The sequence below is a fragment of the Triplophysa rosa genome, linkage group LG15, assembly GCF_024868665.1.
Source record: "Triplophysa rosa linkage group LG15, Trosa_1v2, whole genome shotgun sequence".
Lineage (NCBI taxonomy): Eukaryota > Metazoa > Chordata > Actinopteri > Cypriniformes > Nemacheilidae > Triplophysa > Triplophysa rosa.
In genome coordinates, this window is record NC_079904.1 from 21,492,378 (window position 1) to 21,511,021 (window position 18,644).

The 18,644-nt window shown below is 39.1% G+C and overlaps 2 protein-coding genes across 10 annotated transcripts in view; one reads left to right on the forward strand and one right to left on the reverse strand.

Annotated features, from left to right (window-relative positions):
• LOC130565741 (centrosomal protein of 128 kDa-like) overlaps positions 1-13,570 on the reverse strand; it is a 37,424-nt gene extending 23,854 nt beyond the window's left edge. For 6 of the 9 annotated variants that reach the window (XR_008964408.1, XM_057352775.1, XM_057352778.1 and 3 more), the window contains exons 1-15: positions 13,413-13,570; positions 12,932-13,105; positions 12,747-12,833; positions 12,542-12,668; positions 12,215-12,336; positions 11,296-11,387; positions 10,942-11,014; positions 10,328-10,450; positions 7,295-7,381; positions 4,125-4,199; positions 3,902-4,040; positions 3,665-3,804; positions 2,602-2,868; positions 1,826-2,434; positions 128-292 (exon numbers count right to left, since the gene is read on the reverse strand). Coding sequence is in view for 8 of the 9 variants with exons in the window: in XM_057352775.1 (XP_057208758.1) it covers positions 128-292; positions 1,826-2,434; positions 2,602-2,868; positions 3,665-3,804; positions 3,902-4,040; positions 4,125-4,199; positions 7,295-7,381; positions 10,328-10,450; positions 10,942-11,014; positions 11,296-11,387; positions 12,215-12,336; positions 12,542-12,668; positions 12,747-12,833; positions 12,932-13,105; positions 13,413-13,559 (2,427 nt within the window). In the remaining variant the exon portion in view is untranslated. The remainder of the gene's footprint in view (positions 1-127; positions 293-1,825; positions 2,435-2,601; positions 2,869-3,664; positions 3,805-3,901; positions 4,041-4,124; positions 4,200-7,294; positions 7,382-10,327; positions 10,451-10,941; positions 11,015-11,295; positions 11,388-12,214; positions 12,337-12,541; positions 12,669-12,746; positions 12,834-12,931; positions 13,106-13,412) is intronic. The other 3 variants (XM_057352777.1, XM_057352776.1, XM_057352779.1) reach the window with 3 other exon arrangements.
• An 859-nt stretch (positions 13,571-14,429) lies between these two features.
• Positions 14,430-18,644, forward strand: part of tshr (thyroid stimulating hormone receptor) — a 38,010-nt gene continuing 33,795 nt past the window's right edge. The window contains exon 1 of the mRNA XM_057353691.1: positions 14,430-14,618. Coding sequence (XP_057209674.1) covers positions 14,455-14,618 — 164 coding nt within the window. The 5' untranslated portion in view covers positions 14,430-14,454. The remainder of the gene's footprint in view (positions 14,619-18,644) is intronic.

The window sequence follows — 18,644 nt, forward strand, 5'->3', positions numbered from 1 at the left end:
GTGATGAATACAGCATTGACATGTGCAGTGCTAAGCTATAAAATATCCACTGTTATGTGAAATGGCTGTTTACATCACATGAAGAGTGTTGATGTGACATGGGACACTGTGAGAAGATCAGTAATACCTTCACGTCCAGCTCTTTTCTGAAGTTGTGGTATTTGCGGAGGAGCTGGGCGTGACTCTCCTCGCTGGTGCTCAGCTGCTCTGTCAGTTTGTCACATTCTGTCTTCATCTTGTCCAGCTTCAGCTGTAAAGCTCTCCGCAGTTCATTATCCGTCACGGCCTCTGACTGAACACAGACAGAGAAACAATATCAGCACAAACTGATTCTGGTACCCTGGCAACAACCCCAGGTACCCTAGCAACCGCTTAGCAACTGCATTGCAACCTTCCCGCAAGACCAACTAGCAACCGCATAGCAACAGCCTAGTAACCACCCCTAGTACCTTAGCACCCGCATAGCAAAACCCTAGCAATCGAATCATGATAAAACATATTAGCATAACGCTAAATCGCGCTAACGTCAAGCTAAAACGTGCTAGCGCCATGCTAGAACGTGCTAACAACATGCTAAAATGTGCTAACACATCATGCTAAATTGTGGTAACATTATGCTAAAATATCCCAGATAGCACAGGTACGTCTGTAAGATGTCTGCTAAAGATCTGGAGATCTGAAAAACATCTGATAAACATCTTAGAAAAGGCAGTTTTGCATACATTGTGAATCAAACATCTTATATACATCTTATAGATGTCTATATGACATCAGACAAGAAGCGTCTCAGAGACGTATTGCAGATGAGCAAACAATAAAAAAATACGTCTTGCAGATGTAAATGCAGACATCAAATAGATGTAACTGTGCTATCAGTGTTTTTACTATCATGCTAGAAAATGTCACATATTTTTCAAATTTCAAACTTTTCAGGCCAAGCTAACATTAAGTCCGTCGTCAAAGTTTATTCTTTTAAAAATAATTATGATTTAAGACACAGAAATAGGTAATCTCATATGCACAGCAAAACTAAAGCATAGCATAATTTCAGGGGCCACAGAACCAAGGCGGGAAAAAATATTTGAGTCATTTGAGTCACTGTTTCAATTCTGGTTCGGACATTTCAAGAGTGCTGATATTTAGTAAAAACACTGGAACACTGATTGGCTGCATTTCCTTGCGCTGTTGCTGAAAAATCAATATAGTATGTGCTGCGAATCATTTTGGAATGTAAATTGTAATTTCCTCAATCAGAATCAAATCATGAGGTGCCTACAGATTCCCACCCCTGTTGCTTTCTTCCCACATGCTACATTTAACTAGCTTGGAGGAAAGAACCGTGACGTATTTCTATGAGAAAGAAAACCACGTAAAACATGTTATCAGATTCCTTTGGGTGAAAACTTGCACATATTATTCTTTAGAAGACCTGAACGATACAACAAGTTAAAATATTCAAGCCTACAGGAAGCTTCAGCCACAATGATTTTCTTTGCATAAAGCATGTAAAAACTGCTTTAGTCTCACAAATGAGGGTGAAATCTGCTCTTATAGGGCTGGTGTTAAAGGAATAGTTCACCCAAAAATACAAATTTGTCATTTACTCAAGTAGCCTCAAACCTGTATGGATTTCTTTGTTCTGGTAAACACAACAAGTGATTTTTGGAAGAATGTTTTCGAAACAGGATCAGGGCACCATTGACTACCATACTTAGTTTTTTCTACTATGGAAGTCAATAGTGACCCAGAACTGTTTGGTTACAACAACAATCCCTTCAACTAAAAATGTATTGTGCGGTAAATCATTTTTAATAAGGCTTCAAACCTTAAGGTCTCCGACGAGAGCCTCCAGCTCTTCTCGCTCTCGCTGGTATAATCTCAGCATGTCGTGTACATCCTTGTCTTGTTTGGCTTTGTCCTCGCTATGGGCCGTTCTGACGTGTATCAGCTCCTTCTGATGCACCTCCTTCTCCCGTTCCAACTGTCTCCCCAGAGATGAGATCTCATCCCGAGCCACCGCGAGCTGTTTTTCCAGCTCCTTCCTGGAGCTCTCCGCTTCGGCCAATTTGGCGGTGAGGTCGGCTCTCGCGACACTGAGGTTCTTGACCGAGCCCTGAAGATCCAGCAGAGATCTCTGCTCCTCATCCCTCCTCTGTTCCAGAAGCTCCACACGTTCCTGTAGCCTGACGTTCTCATCTCTCAGACGGCCCTGTAGGGAGATCTGTTTCTGCACCTCCTCTTCTAGGCCTCTGGAGGTTTCCCGAGCTTCTCGCAGATCCTGTTCTAAAGCTGTGAGACGCGAACGAGCTTCAGCGAGATCCACGTCGCAGCGTCGTACGTCCTCCTCACGCTGAGCGAGGTGTCCGAGAGCGTCCGCAAGCTGTCGCCGTGCTGCTTCCGTCTGCTGGTTAAGAACGTTTTCTCTCTCTTTAATCTGAATGACAGAACGGATGAATGACACACGAATAACAAAATAACATAATTTCAATTTAAAAAAATGATGTACTCCTTCAGCACATCCCCTAAGGCACTAAGCAACCTACAAAACCATTAAGCAGTCACATAACAACATGTGAATCCGTACAAGTTGTGACATCTCACCCGTCTCGCTTTATCAGAGTCGCATCTGCTTTCATCCTTTAGTTCCTGAAGCTCTCGCTCCTGTCTCCTGCACTTGGCCTTCCACTGTCGGATAGCCTCCTGAGCTTTGGAGCGCAGCTCCTCTCTTCTCCTCTCGCTCTCAGTGAGTTGGGCATCCAGGCGGGCGCGGTCCGCTCCGCTTTCCTCCGAACGAGACTGGATCTCCTTCAGCTGGGCCAACATCCTCAACTGCTGCTGCTCACGCCGCTCCAGATCGGCAGAAAGAGCCTGGAGGAAAAGAAAGTAGAATATAGAATAAAAAAACACAAAATGAACAAATGAGAAAACAAATTAAGGAAGAGTACAGAATGTAATACAAAATGCAAAGCAAGAATGAAAATACAAGCAGAGATATGCAGGGGAGAGTTTACCCAAACAAGCAAAAAAAATCTGCCAATGGGGTAAGAAAAATAATCTTGAATTGAGAGACTAAGAAAAAGGTAAACCTTAATTCAAGATTATTTTTCTTACCCCATTGGCAGATTTTTTTGCGTGTTTTAAGCACAAATTCACTGAAATTTCATATTTTTTGACTAAAAACTAGACTTATTTTCTTAGGTCATTTTGCTCATCAAGAAAATGCATCTTGATTCAAGAATTTGTAGACATTTTTACTGGAAAACAAGAAAAAACGACTAAGTAAGAAAGTCATTTTTTGCAGTGCAGAAAGGTATATCTAAACACTTCCTGCTGCCTTGGCATGTAATTCTAAACATGATCAAATACCACAACAGTCTTCAAACATTTCCTTTTATTAAAGAAGAAACGTCTTTTTCACCCTTAGCAGTTTTTTTTATTTATTTATTTTGCATGTAGGCAGAGTGTTTACTGGGGGCCTGCGGCTGTATCTCTACTTTCTCTGTAGTGTCTGAATGGAGTGATGTGTGTTCTGGGACACAAACAGAGTTCCTCAATGCCTCCTCCCTCACCAGACTTGAATGAAACCATTTTGAAAAATGAAAGTTAACCAGAGATGAAATCGAACCCGTTGAGCGCTGCAGCAAAACAATATCAAAACGCGCACCTCGACCCTGAAAGCGAGCTGATTTTTCGCTTTCTCTTTACGCTCTGCGGTTTGTCTCAGTTCTTCCACCTCACTGGAGGCACCGATTCTGCCGAGCTGCACCCTCAGGTCTTCAATCTCTCTCTCTAGCTCTGTCCGTTCTGGGAGGAACACACACACACACACACACACACAGAGTGGTAAAACAGTGCATGACCTACAAAACAGCTTGACCTCACCCCCGTCAAGATATGTTACCACGGCCGTGTCCGGTGACCCCTCTCTCCTGATGTCCTCCTGCGCTCTTCTGCTGCTGAGACTGCAGTAAAGAGAACTGCCTCTGCAGGTCTACACGCTCTCTCTCCGTTCTCAGGAGCTGTGAACGCATGTCGTACATCTGCAGATTGACAGCGGAAAGCTAGACTCATGCCTCAAATGAAATTACAAGCGCCGTCAGAATTCAGAACTGAAACTAGTTCACCTGCTGGAGAAGAGTGTCTCGTCCACCCTCTGACTGGTCAAGCTGCCTTCTTAGTCTGTCCAACTCCTGCTCCATCTGTAAAGGAAGTGAATATAGTGACACTGGTCACACGCAGACAGATTTGACTGACCTTTCAGCCTTATGCTGGCCAAGGAAAGCATACTTAAAAGAACAGTTCCCTCAAAAAAAGGGAATTCTCCCATAAATTACTCACCCTCACTTCATTCCGGAGGTATACATGTATGCTTTATAGACCACTTTGCAAGATGTAAACACTGGTCCAGAAGCACATCTTACACATATAATGAAATCTTCAAGATATTCGTTCAACATTTTCATTCGATTATAAATGTTCTGTTGGTTGTATTTTGTTAAAACGTTTGTGTAGTGTTTAAAAACTAAAACTGCAAGTTCTTCTGGACGAGCCCCAAAATGTTGACGCGCCAACAAGCAAATACATCCCCCGTTGTAAGAAATTCATATTTTTCGCTTTTTTTAGCCAATCTGAAAGCAAACAAGCATTACATTCAAATTAGGTGACAAGTGGATAATCTGGAATCTCATATTTTGAATCTCATTGGTTGCCGTGTGTCTTATGACCACAAGAACCAATAAGATTCAAATGGTGAGAACATCGCTGCTTCACAGCGCTCGAATCTCAAGTCTGACATCTCATTGGTTGTATTGTAACCTCTAGAACCAATGAGATTCAAAAGCTGAGATTCATTGACGTGTGTGCAGCCATTTTGAGTAGGAACAGTGATACTTTTGTTTACATCCAAACGTGACTAAATCAGCTCAAAATATGAATCGTTTTTTGCTAAAAAAAAAAAAGGATCATTTATTGTTCATAATTTATGAATAATTGATACTTATTGAGAACTAGGTGTCATTATAAGAGTTTCATATGAATATGTGAATGTTTTACATGCTTTTATGAATGTACTTGTTTTTTGGGGGGGGGTGGAGGATGTTATCTAAATGAAAAAAAAACATTTTTTTGTCATGAGACACGAGTTAACTCTGCACATGTAACCCTGGAGTCGTATGTATTACTCTTATGACGGATTTGTGCACTATTTGGCACTTAAAAAAAATGGGTCTCTATCCATTACCAAGCTGGGAACAGCCAGGATAACATTCGATATAACTCCGATTGTGATCCGCTACAAGACCTGGGACGGCTTGAAGGTGAATAAAATAAAGGCTAATTTAATTTTTTTGGGTGAACCGTTTTTTTAATCAAATATAAAGATTTGTGCTTTACATTATAACTTGCATATCAAAGCCAGATCTGAGTAGGGCAATATGATTTCCGCAATGCGGAAGCATCCATGCATTAAAATGGAATTTGATGTATAACGCAGAATGGCGCGGAATCTTGCAAATTTAGAACTTCTGAATAAGAAAATAGCACTGAACAGCTAATAAAATTCAATTTGTGCTTTAAATAACATCAGCAGTTCAGATGTGGTTTAAAAATGTAGTTAGTATTTTATATTATTTCATTTATTAAAGTGAATGTACTAGTAAAGTAAAAAAGTAGGTGAAAAAAAAGAAAATGCACTGGAGAGATTTTTCCCGTAAGGTTCAAAAACACTGTAGTGTCTTCCTATAGTTAATGAATAAATGCTATAGTATACTGAAGTATTTTTCATAAAAGAAAACAGAACACTCAGAATTCAGAAAACTTAAAACGGAAACAACGGAATTTGGGAAAAAATTTAACGGATTTCATAGGGCCCTAACTGAACCTTTTCTTTAACTAACAAAAATGTTTCTCTAGGTAAAGGATTAGCTCACCAAAGAACATTTTGTTGTTTGTAAATCAACCAGCATTATGATTAGGACCAAATATTCTACAGTTGCAAGAAAAAAAATTGTAGCCGCTTTAGAATGATCTGAATTTCTGCACTGATTTCCTAAAGAATCAAACACAAGACAAACACAATCTGACTATCAAGTAATCATTCACAGTGCCGAGTGGAAAAAGGTGAATGTCCGTGTTAACAACTCCAACTCCAAAGTCATCTGGAATCAGGCGTCTTAAATAATGAGATGAGATTGGACGTGTGGGTTGCACAGGTGCTCTTCTTTGCAAAGAGAGGCACACAAAGCCTAGTTAATGACAAATCTGTTCTTCTTAAGGAAGATTGGTTAGTGTGCACCATGCTTGTAACCCCAAAAAACGTTTTTTTTTTATAAAGGGAAGAACCCAAGGGTAACAGCGAAAAAACCTGAACAAGTCACTGAACAAGAATGGTGTTCATGCCAGGACAAAAAGAAAATGTGTAGAAGTAAAAGGGCAACGCACACCAACGCTAAAACCTCAACCCAACTTTGAAGCATTTCAGTTAGGGGCTGCTTTGCTGCCTCAGGGTCTGGATGCTTTACAATCACTGAACAATGAATTCAAAAGTGTAGCTAGACATTTCACAGGAGAATGTAAGGGCAGCGGTCCTTGACCTGAAGCTTAAAGGAACAGTTCACCTTCAAAATAAAAATTCTGTCAATATTTACACGCCCTCTTGTCATATCAAACCTGTATGACTTTCCTTCTTCTGCAGAATGCAAAAGAAGATATTTTGAAATCGCGTCGGTCCCCCGTTGACTTGCATTGGTTTTGTGTTCATTTAATAGAAGTCAATGGGGACCAACGGTTTTTGGTTGCCAACATTTTTCGAAATATCTTCTTTTGTGTTTTGCAGAAGAAAGAAAAGCACACAGGTTTAAAATGACAAGAGGGTGAGCAAACGATGACAGACTTTTCATTTGGAAAGAAAACTATTCCTTGAAGAGAAAGAGAAAAATGTCTCCTACATGTCAATGTATAAGTCAAAAGTATTGTTCGTGTTAAGTTTGCTAGTTAGACTGTGTTTGCGTGTAATTGCGACACCATGTAGATTTTTATGGGTAATCAATGCAATCAAGAAATTCCAAACAAACTATGCAGTAAACAAGCCTTGCAATTGTACGTGCACGAACACTGAAGAAAAACTGAAAATACCTCAAACATGTACATGATTGTTTAGTTTTGAACTTACAGACCACTTCCAGCGGTAATCACTGCTTGCATAAGCCATAAGCTGAATACCATATGAGGCACTGAGGTTAATAATATATTTATGCCATTTGCACACATGCCGAGTCAATATCAAAGACACACACACCTTGCTTTTCTCCGTCTCTGATCTCTGCAGTCTATTTCTGAAGGTCTCATCAGCCTCCGGGGGCTGGGCGTCATGTCTTCTCAAAGCCTTTGAGGACATAGAGTCAAGTCGACAAGAAAAAAAGATTAGCGGCCTTTCTGCTAACCTACTATTCTCCACTAACTAGCAGTGCAACAGACGGAAAGATGGCTTTATTTGATCCCTGAGAGGAAATTCAACACTTGCGCTGTGCTTTTCTGTTCAGCTGTAATCTGATTTTGTCTTTGTACATCTATCAAGCATTTGCAATGACCTCAGCTGGATGTTTGCACATGTACTGGCATTTTTATCACCACCAGAGTTGAAGCTTTAGTACTGACAGTAAAAACACACTGTCAGGAAAATTGCTTTGGTGTCTGCACACACATACAGGTGTAATGTGTATAAAGGTAGCTTATTGTACTCACAAATGTCGCAAGCATAAAATGTAAAAGGCCTCTCCGGTTGCATAAACTGCTTAGACTAGTCTTACAAGTTAGTCATCCAATTTTTTTCATCAAAACTGGTCATAACTTCTTTAAGTCAGTTACATAAAAAGATAGATTGGTCTAATTAAAATCTAAAAAGTAAGACTAATTAGTCCTTACCAGTGTTGGGTAATTTGTTACTGTAGTTTAATTAAAGTTTATTAAAGTAAGGGATTACTCTAATTTTTCCTGTAATTTAATTACAGTTACTTCTGATGTAATTCAACTAAATACTTTGTGTAATACGTGTGTGCAATAGTGGAATTGACATAAAAATTCAAAGTCTTACTTTAAAATCCTTTAATGTATCATTCTCACATTTGTATTACTTTGGTCAGTTAACAATACTACATTTTGTAGTTTTATATTACTTATTTGAATGAATTAAAACAGCTGTTTCATGCCTATCCTTGAATCACTTAACTAATCAAGGTTGACAGGATATAGAAAGTAATTAGTAATAAGTAACTAAATACTTTTTGGAGAGAGTAATTTGTACAGTAATCTAATTACACTATTAGACATGTAATTAGTAACTAGTAATGAATTACTTTTTCGGAGTAACTTGCCCAACACTGGTCCTTACTAACTGCTAGTCAGTGAGACTAGTTGTTAAGAAAAAGTCTTAACTTGGCGGCTATTTTTTGGCAACTGGCCCCACATGCTATCATGACAATTATTGTTAAAACAACAGAAATAAAGTTGTTTGAATCAACAAGACTAACCCTAACACAAGCCTGTAACATGCAAGGTTATAACAACAGCCCACGTTTTACTCAATCATTTATATTGATCATACACTTTAATTTGTAGAAGAAAAATATATCAAAGTTTGAGGCAGAGCGCAAAAACAAAAAGAATTAAAACACTTCCTGATCGCCACTTTTTTATAGACCACAGAGTAATTACACATAATGAAGATGTAATGTACGAAAATGTGTGGAATGAATTTAACAAACAGTGGGAGAAAAGTTATACTGGATTACATATAATTCAACTTAATTCAGAAAACATAAACTCTTTTGCAATGGTAACACTAATTGAAGGGTTACGTGCCACATGCCTTTATTTAATGTGAAAAGCCAGCATGCGTGGAGCACAAAATGAATTCGTTGGATGTCTTTTTGTAAGAAACAGCTGGATTGAGCGAGTTATTTATCCTCAGAGTGACAAACGATACAATAACATGCATAAGTATAGAATCGTGTCATGTGAGAAACATGTAACTTCACATCATCCTAAAAGAGACAGGCCCTCAAAATAATGTTTTAAATTAATATTTAATAAATGAATTAAATTAATATTACACTTAAGGCGCCACTTATTCACTCAAATTTATTCCAAACAAATGAAAAGAATTCATTAAACCACATGTATATATTCTTAGTACGAAGGTTTTTGGTGAATCATGTTTTGTTCGTGAAGCAGATTCATAAGCACATTTCACACACAAATTCGCCAAGTCTGAAATGTCACATGTCTGAATTTAGTTTCACACATATTCAGAAATCACATCCTCTTAAAATTTAAAATGACTTCTTTGAGTATTATAATGACCTTGTTCACAGCTTTAATGCCAGATCAGGTCATATGGGTGTGTAAAAGAACGACAGCTCTTTGGTGACTTTGTTTTTCTGTACCGATTTGCAAGCGTTGCAGGTTACTTGTAATTTTGTAACTAGTGTGTTATGTCTCTAGGCCTGCGGCATGCTGCCTTTTCATTAACAAGCTGCAATGGAGAGAAGATATATAAATGCTTTATTCATCAGTTGTCCTTCGAATAAATGAGGCAGCATTGTTACTGGAAGCCAAAACATAGGCAGATACTGCTCTCTGCTGGTAGGAGCAAGTAAAAACCCACTGTAAATTGTTTTTTTTCGTTTTTTTACTTATCCCAACACTAGTTTCAACCTGTGAACAGCCAATAAGCATCACTGACGTGCAAATGTGGAACATGTGGATGTACACATAAGCAGCTTAATTTAAATACATGCTCTTTTTAGACTGGCCCTTACAAAAATGAACCATGATTTTATTAAGTGCAGTAACAATAGTTACTTTATTATTATGACTTAACTAGTAACCATGATGAAGCAACTAGTAACCATTTTTTCCTCAAAAGATCAACATGTGATTCCCTTTCAAATGTAATCTATTAAAGGGAAAGTCCACCCAAAAATGAAAATTCTGTCATCATTTACTCACCCTCAAGTTGTTCCAAAAATGTATAAATGACTAAGATATGCTGAACACAAAGCAAGATATTTGGAAAAATGTTAGCAATTTTCAGTTCTGGGACATCATTGACTACCCTAGTAGGAAAAATTCCAATTAGAGTCAAAGGTGCCCCAGAACTGTTTGCTTTCCTAAATTCTTCCAAATATCGTATTCTGTGTTCAACAGAACAAAGAAATGTATACAGGTTTGGAACAACTTGAGGGTGAGTAAATGATGACAGAATTTTCATTTCTGGGTGAACTGTCCCTTTAAATAACAACATGCAATTTACATTAGACTGATATTTTACCTCCTGCAGTTCTCCAGACATGTGTTTTGCTGTCTCTCTGTGACGTCTTTCAGAGAGCACCTGTCGCCCAGAGCGCATCTCATCCTCGATCTCTTGTAAACGTCTCTCCACCCGTAACGAGACCTGAGAAACATCACACACATTAAAACTGATTCGACATGTGCTGTTCCGTCAGGCTATCACTGTCCGACTATTAACTGAGAACACACAACCTAGGCTTTTTAGGTTAAAAATAAAATTCAGTACAGTACATAAAAAATCTATGTGCAAAACTCTTGCCCTACCCTCATTCGCAAAATTTATAACCTGAGCTGTCAGGTATGATTTTTTTGTGAGACATGCCCTGCCTGATTTTAGCCCTGGTAAAGATAATTACATAAAATAATCTCCAATTTATGTTTAAAACACAGACGGTGATTTAGAGGCAAAAGTTACGGATTGCAGCTTTAATTATGCATTTATTTGGGGGCAGAGAAATTGAGTACATTTAATAACGCAACTCGAAAATCGGATTTTAGGTACATTTTTGTTTGTTTTTACTAAGCAATTTTGCCATTCATGTAGCAAAAAAAAACGTGAAGCATAAATGCGGCGTAATTATTAGCAGCACTTACAGGTTCTTCTCTCTGTGATGCTTGGATATGACCTGCAAGACTCTCAAATGTTTTCCTGGTTTCAATGTCCGTCCTTTTGAGGGACATAAAAGACAAAACACAACACGGATGCTAAAAAATACAATTAAATAAAAATGGCAAGACGAGGTGTTTAAAAATCAAGTTATATTTTAGAGGCTTTTTATGCCTTTATTGAGACAGGAAAGTAAAGCTGACAGGAAAGCGTTGGACAAAAATAGGGGAACGGAATTGGCAAAGGACTCTCGAAATGGGAATCAAACTCAGGTCGCGCTAACCCCAGGGCTATCGGTGCCGACACAAGACACACATTTGAAGAAAAAAATGTGTTGCGACCTGTTTCTTCTGCTGATCTCCCTGTCAATGTCATCCTCCATTCGAAGTTGATCACTCAGCAGGTCTCTGAGCGACTGATGCAATGAGTGAATCTGGGAAACAAAAAATGGATTTTGACATGGTTTTGAAAAACTGTTCCTGTAGCTCAGATTGGAGTGCTTGCAATGACATACAACTAAAAGCACCAAGGGCATAAATGTACAGTACTGTAAATGCAAGCCTTAAATCTAAAGTGTTGTGGGTGGTTGTGATAGTATTGTTATGCAGTTGCTAAGGCGCTTTAAGTGGTTGTTAGTATGTTGCTATGCAATTGCTGTGGTGTTTCGATTGGCCTGTACATGATTCCAGTCTCTAGATATGACACGGGTCCCCAATTCATTCTAAATGTATGCTTGTTATCATCTGCCAGTCACTGATTGTCTGATATCTATGTCTGTTACTTTATAAAGGAAAATCTACTTAACAAGCTGGATGATTTGTGCTATCATGCATGTCAATAGCACAAATGTGCTAGATGAGTTCAAGGAATTATTCACTATTCAAATATGGCGAGATGACGAAACTCTCATTGGTTGGTTCTGACATGTCTCACGAGGAATTACTGTTTTGAGTCTTTGTTTTTGCCCTTTTTATTTATTTAATAACAATGTTATCATTTCTTAAGAGTCCAATAAATAATTAAATCAGATAATGTACATTTCTATTGCAGAGTATTCATTTCACTTGGCGGACTAAAAAACATACGAATTACTGTGTGGTAATATAATGCATTTTTATGCCATTTTCCAGTAAAATGAACTTTTCTGTGTATATCACTACTGTTATATAAACTACCATGATATATTACAATACTGCCTACCGTACACTATCCCACCCATGTAATTGAAACAGGTCTAGGGTCTCAGGTGCACAGTCGTACCTGCTCTTCAGATCGAGCCGAGTCTTGGAAACGCACTGCAACAGATCTAGAACGTCTTCTGTTACCTGTGTCCACACTCCCATAATCCTTCAGAGGGGACGTGGGCAAGTACCGCCTCCTTTCTACACGAACAAGAGAAAGACGAAGAGGTAACATTCAGCTTACGGCATGCTACGCACTACATAACATAGACTGTGTCTTGTTTTTTTGCAACATTAATTATAAAGTTTACCTTCAAGGCGAAGAAAAAATATTTACACCATCTATTGTCATGACCACACTATTACTTTCATTCCATGAATACGGGAGGTTACAGTCTTGCCATACCCGAAGAGTTGCCATCCTCCAGATCACTGGTGTGCAGCGTGGAGAGGGAGGCGCTCCGGCCCCCCCTGGACCTTCTCAGCCGCTGGCCCTGCAGCTGTTGGATGGATTCCTCTAAGCTCTCCCTCAGCTAGAACACAAGCCATGCTCTCAAAACAAAACCTTTATCTGAAATCAGAGACAAACCCATATGAACAGTAATACTCACTGTCGCCATGGCTTCAGTTTGGTCATCTGTGTGTTCCCTGTATTGGCCCAACATCTGATCTACTTTGTTTAGGTTTCGACTTGTGTCCTGCACCAAAGCAGAAGCTGTTAAGTCAAAAGACCCCAGCAATACCACACGTACACAACAGATCTGATGTCCTCGTTCAGTGAATGGGTGCAGTTTACCTGTAGAGTGTTTGCCAGAGTTTCGATTTTATCTGATATTTCAGAAACATTTGTATCCCTGGGATACCTGCTGTCAGGTCTCATTCGGCTCTCTCTGACCCGTAATCGATGCCCTCGGGGTCTGTCATGGGTGTCAGATTCACTGGAGGAGTCCATGCTGCCATGAGCCGGAGGCTGAAAATAAACAAGATTACCTGAACTCTGAAATCAGCTTCGCCTGTTATGATACTCGCATATTGGTATTATGTAACCCGTTTCCGCTGTTGATCGCTCATATTAAATATTGATCTTTTCATAACAAACATCATTCGGGTGTCTTAGCACAGCGAGTTCACGTTAAACTATCAGGCTAACTTGCTTTATGATTCTAGCTAACGTTAGCTCTCTTCTTCTTGGGCTGTAGAGTCATTTCTGCTTGTGTAATACTTTACATAATATTACAAAATAAACGTCAAAATAAAGTAAATGAAGCGGCACATACCCGTGTGGCCAGAAAACTGACGGTTAACGTATATGATGAGTGTAAGGCACCGCCATCCTCTGCTATGGCAACTTGAACTGGCCGCCTAACAGGAACACAACAAACGCAAGGGATCATGGGAGAAGTAGTTTTTCCCACCCGCGGCATACACGCGCTGTAATTTTCAAAAACCATGTTTTTATTATGCTATCATGCTTTTACTGTGTTTAATGTGTTCGTTTGCTGTGTTTTTCAGTTAATTTTACTTAAAACAATCCAGTTGCAATTTGATTGATATTAACAGGAATGCACAATAAAAAACATGACTTTTAAAAACAATGCTAAAATATTTTTTATTGGAATGTAAGTATGATGACTGCATGCATTATGACCTTTCAAAGTATTACAAAGAAAATAAATACCCGATAACACACTATTGCGAGGAGTTCATAGCAAAATGAGCTTATTGAACAGCTTTTGCACTTTTTTCTTTACTTTTTTATGAAAATGTTCCAAGATTTATGATTTACGAAAAGGTACTGTGTGATCTATAAGATCGATACTGCGCATGCGCGATACAGTAGAAGGCGTTGTGTTATGTCGTCTAAACTGTTAAACATCATCTTAGTGCAAAGTTGGTCATTATTAAGTTGAATGACAACTAAACCAGAGCGAACCTCAATGTCTTACCAACGGTTTAAATGATGTTGTCATGATTACCTTCACTAGCCTACTGGTGTGAATTTTCAGGTAAATTGGGACACTTTTGACAGTCATCATCATAATTACAATAAATACTTTTTTAGACCCACAAGTGTATTTTTAGACTGCCTTTGAGCATTGTTTACATCCTCGAGACGTAACTTTACTTGATAGTTCCCATAGCAACCACAAGAGCGCCTCAGCAGCCCGCCTCAGAAACGGGCTCTTGCACTCAAGGTTTGAGCTCTTAAAGTGTTAGTCAAGTTTGTGGCATTATTTTTGTGTCCAGGCACAGCGGGGCGCTTTCAAGATTCTGGTATAGTTTTTTTAGCTGGATAAAGAGAGATTTGTTGATAAAATCATGAAGACACGCGTGCTGTTAGTGTTGATGCTGTCACCTATGTGTGTAACTGGACATTTCAACTCATGTCCTCGTGGATGCGAGTGTTCCCAATGGAGAGTTTTCTCTGTCTCATGCATGGACATTGACGTTATTCCCACGTTTCCCTCAAATACAGAAACATTGTAAGTATGCATATTTACTACACAACATTGGCTGGTTGCATAAACTGCTTAGACTAGTCTTACAAGTTAGTCACCTCATTTTTTTCTTCAAGATTGGTCATAACTTCTTCAAGTCAGTTACATAAAAAAGTAGATTGGTCTTATTGAAATATGAAAAATAAAACTGATTAGTCCTAACTAATTGCTAGTCTGTGAGAATAGCTAGTCTTAATTTATGGGGCTATGTTTATGCAACTGTAGTTTATGCAAACAAGTCCTTTCTTTATTTTTGTATTACAGATTATAATGTTTCAAGTGCACTTGTTTTATTTGTTAAAATAAAATGCCAAAACACTTGATACAGTATATAAAATTAAAATAATGCTAAAATATTCATCTGCCAGTCACTGATTGTCTGATATCTATGTCTGTTACTTTATAAAGGAACATCTACTTAACAAGCTGGATGATTTGTGCTATCATACATGTCAATAGCACAAATGTGCTAGATGAGTTCAAGGAATTATTCACTATTCAAATATGGCGAGATGACGATTTGTTAAAATCTGTTATTTGTTATTTGTTAAAATAAAATGCCATGACACTTGATACAGTATATAAAATAAAATAATGCTAAAATATTCATCAAATGCACATTGGCATCTGTGCCTCAGCAACAATGTGACAGCTTGCTCACTGACATTATTAAACACATTTAGAAAAGAACACATTTAAACCTTTTGACTAAAATCCACCTTTATAAAGTACTTGACCCTTGCTTGAATGTATGCCAGTGTGATTTAATTCTGCACACTTATTTATTAAACACACGCTATTATAAAAAGATTGTTTTACTGTAAGAAGGTTTTGAAGTAGGACGTTTAAAACCAACACAATACCACTGCCATTTGACTATGGAAGTGTGTGAATGTTTGCCTTAAAAACCCACACAAAGGTACGGGTATAGCTCATGTGACAACTAATCCTAGTCTGTTTGTTAAAGTTGTTTATTACACGGCTCGTTGGAATGCTTGATTCTGATTGGCCAGTCGCAACATTTGCAGGTTCATTATTCCCAGATAACAACCTCTCAAAAATCATTTTGACAGTTTTTTTGACAAATTATATATAAATATATCTTTTAATAACATATATCAACCGACTGACTGTACATTACTATGTCTTCAGAGGTGTATCAAGACCATACATAATGAAGCATTATGTTTTAATTACCTTAGAATAAGCTATTTATATCTATACACTGTGGGTCCCTTACATGGAATTCATGTTGTGTTTACAGTATTTCTAAATAGACAAACTGCTTTACAGAGCAGTTTGTAAAAGCGTTATCTTCTTCGACAAAGAAGCGAAAATGTGATGACATGTTTGTTCTGTGTCAGTTGCCAGAGTGCTTTGAAAGGGAGGGTTAGAGTGAGCCGTTGGTTGCAATTTGCAACCTTACCAATAGATGCCGCTAAAATCTCCACATTGCTCCTTTAAACAAAAAAGTAATTTGAGCGTTCCAGTTAAGGCATATTGTATTGTATTGCATATGTGCAAATTAACCTTGGGTTTTGCAAATATTCAGCCAATGAAAAAGATTTAAAAGAGCTTGTGACTAAACCTTGTATCTCTATTGGGTGCGGAAAAACCTCCACCACGTTTCTATTGTGAATGAAGTGCTGCACACATGTTGGACTGTCTCTGTGTGTTTGCAATGCAAATGTCAAAAAGAACTGGTTGTTTGAATATGTACATCATTTCTTTAATCAATAAACACTATATAAAGGCTATTGCTTTATATGCCTTTGAGGAGTGGAGAAGAGCATTAGTCATTAAGTCTTAGGCTTAGCCAATACTACCTTAAATACTCTGTGTTAGGGCTGTTCAACGATTAAACGTGATTAATTGCATACAGAAAAAAAAGTTTATGTTTATAAAAATATGTCTGTGCACTGAGCATATTAACACATACACGTACAAATACATGCAAATATTTCCTAAATATATACATGTACAGTACCTGTATGTGTACGTATATGTTTATAAATACAAAATTAATCTGCACAGTGCACAGACATATAGGGCCCTATTTCACAAAATTCACAAGCAATTTTCCAACGAAGCCGGCGAAACTGTTATTTCTGCAAAAGAAGACGGTCTTCCCTCTTGGCGGTCCAGATGTCGCGGATGTGCTTGTTGTGTGCGGGGCCCATCGACCCCCCTGGACACACGAGCACTGTGTCCTCTGCTTGGGCCTCGCTCATGCAGAGGCAGCTATCGCCGGGTCGGGCTGCCCACACTGTGAAGACCTTCCAGTGCGGGTGCTCAGATCCAGGCACAACGTAGCGCTTGGCGGGTTCGCTAAGCAATGCCCCTCTGCCACCAACAAGCCGCTTGTGGGTGCACAGCCGGAGAGGGAGAGAAGGCGTGAGCCGGAAGCACCTCCTACATCTCCTACTCCACACTCGCTGGTGCAGTTCACCGCGGAGAGCCTGCATCCTGTGTTTCTGAATCGATCTTCTTCGGGGGATCGGCAGACGAGGATGACACCATGTCCCTGGCTGCATCCGAGAAGGACTGGGTGCAGTCTGCCGAAGACAGCTCTGAGGTCGAGGGCCCCACGCCCTTTTATGACGAGCTCGTCCGGATACTGACCAATGACGTGCAGGACCTGGGGTAGAGTGGGTTAGCCCGGAGGAGCCCCACAGGAGCAAACTTGACACGTGCTTCCTTAACTTGAGCCGCTGTGGATAAACGGTGGATATATCCTGTAGCTCAGTGGTAAGAGCATTGCGTTAACAACGCAAGGTTGTGGGTTCGATCCCAGGGATTGCACATGCCTATGTATAAATGTATAGGATAAAGCAATGTTAGTCGCTTTGGATAAAAGCGTCTGCCAAATGCGTAAATGTAAATATATGGAGCCGTCCCAGCGCTAAAAGATGCTGGACATGAACTGCATGCGGTGAGTGAAACTGATGTCTGTGTTTTGTTGAAAATGGGTGCCACGGGCTTTAGTTCAGCCTACCCCTCCGAAGTATGCAATACTAGTCTATAGGTACTCAAAATTAATATGAGATTGGCAGAAACCGCGTGTGTTACGGCCGCTTTAAAAAAATATTATTTTCAACAGCCCTAGTGTTTGTATGTCTAAAGTTAAATGCTTGTGATCTTGCTTTGCAGGAATACTGATTCGTTTTAATTACATTGTTATTGGAATGACATTGTGGTTCCCTTTCTGTAGGTCTCTCGACGTTATGTCGAACCGACAGAATGGGGTTTGTCTTGAGAACCTATCATCTTCTGAGTATTTAGAAAAGGCCAATGAAAATTGGCGAATGAAATTTGCATGCCGGGCTCCTCCCCGGATGTCCGGGTAGCTTGGTACAAGAGAATGGTTCAATGGGTGACTTGAAAGATTTCCAAAGGGGTCTTATTGTGGGAACTTGTGTAAGAGGAGCATCTGTAACTTTAATAGTCCAATGTTTGGCGTTTGAAGAACAGTGGGTCAAAATCAAAAGTGAATGACATGGACCATCAAACACTAAGAAGCTTTATGTACAAAGAACATAGAGCTACTGCAGCATAACTCAACTCAACATTATTTATATAGCGCTTTTTACAATTTTCATTGTTTACAAAGCAGCTGTTGACTATAAGCAAAACAATTAAAGTTATACCTGTAAAAACAAGAAAAAGGTGAAAACACAAAAGACAGACATACCCACATACAAAAGCTCGACACACACAATATGCACACGCACTAACACACATAGACATAGACACACACACGGACGCACGCGCACACATGCGCACACACACACACACACGCACACACACACATACGCACGCACACGCACGCACACGCACACACACACGCACGCACGCACGCACACACACACACACACACACACACAGTGAAAGCACACATTTAAGATAAAGGAGAGAGAAACACAGGTCAAATATTAAATAGACTATAAATACCTATATGCAATATTAATTAAGTAAAACTTTGAAATTCTAAAACACAGCAGACTCCATTTT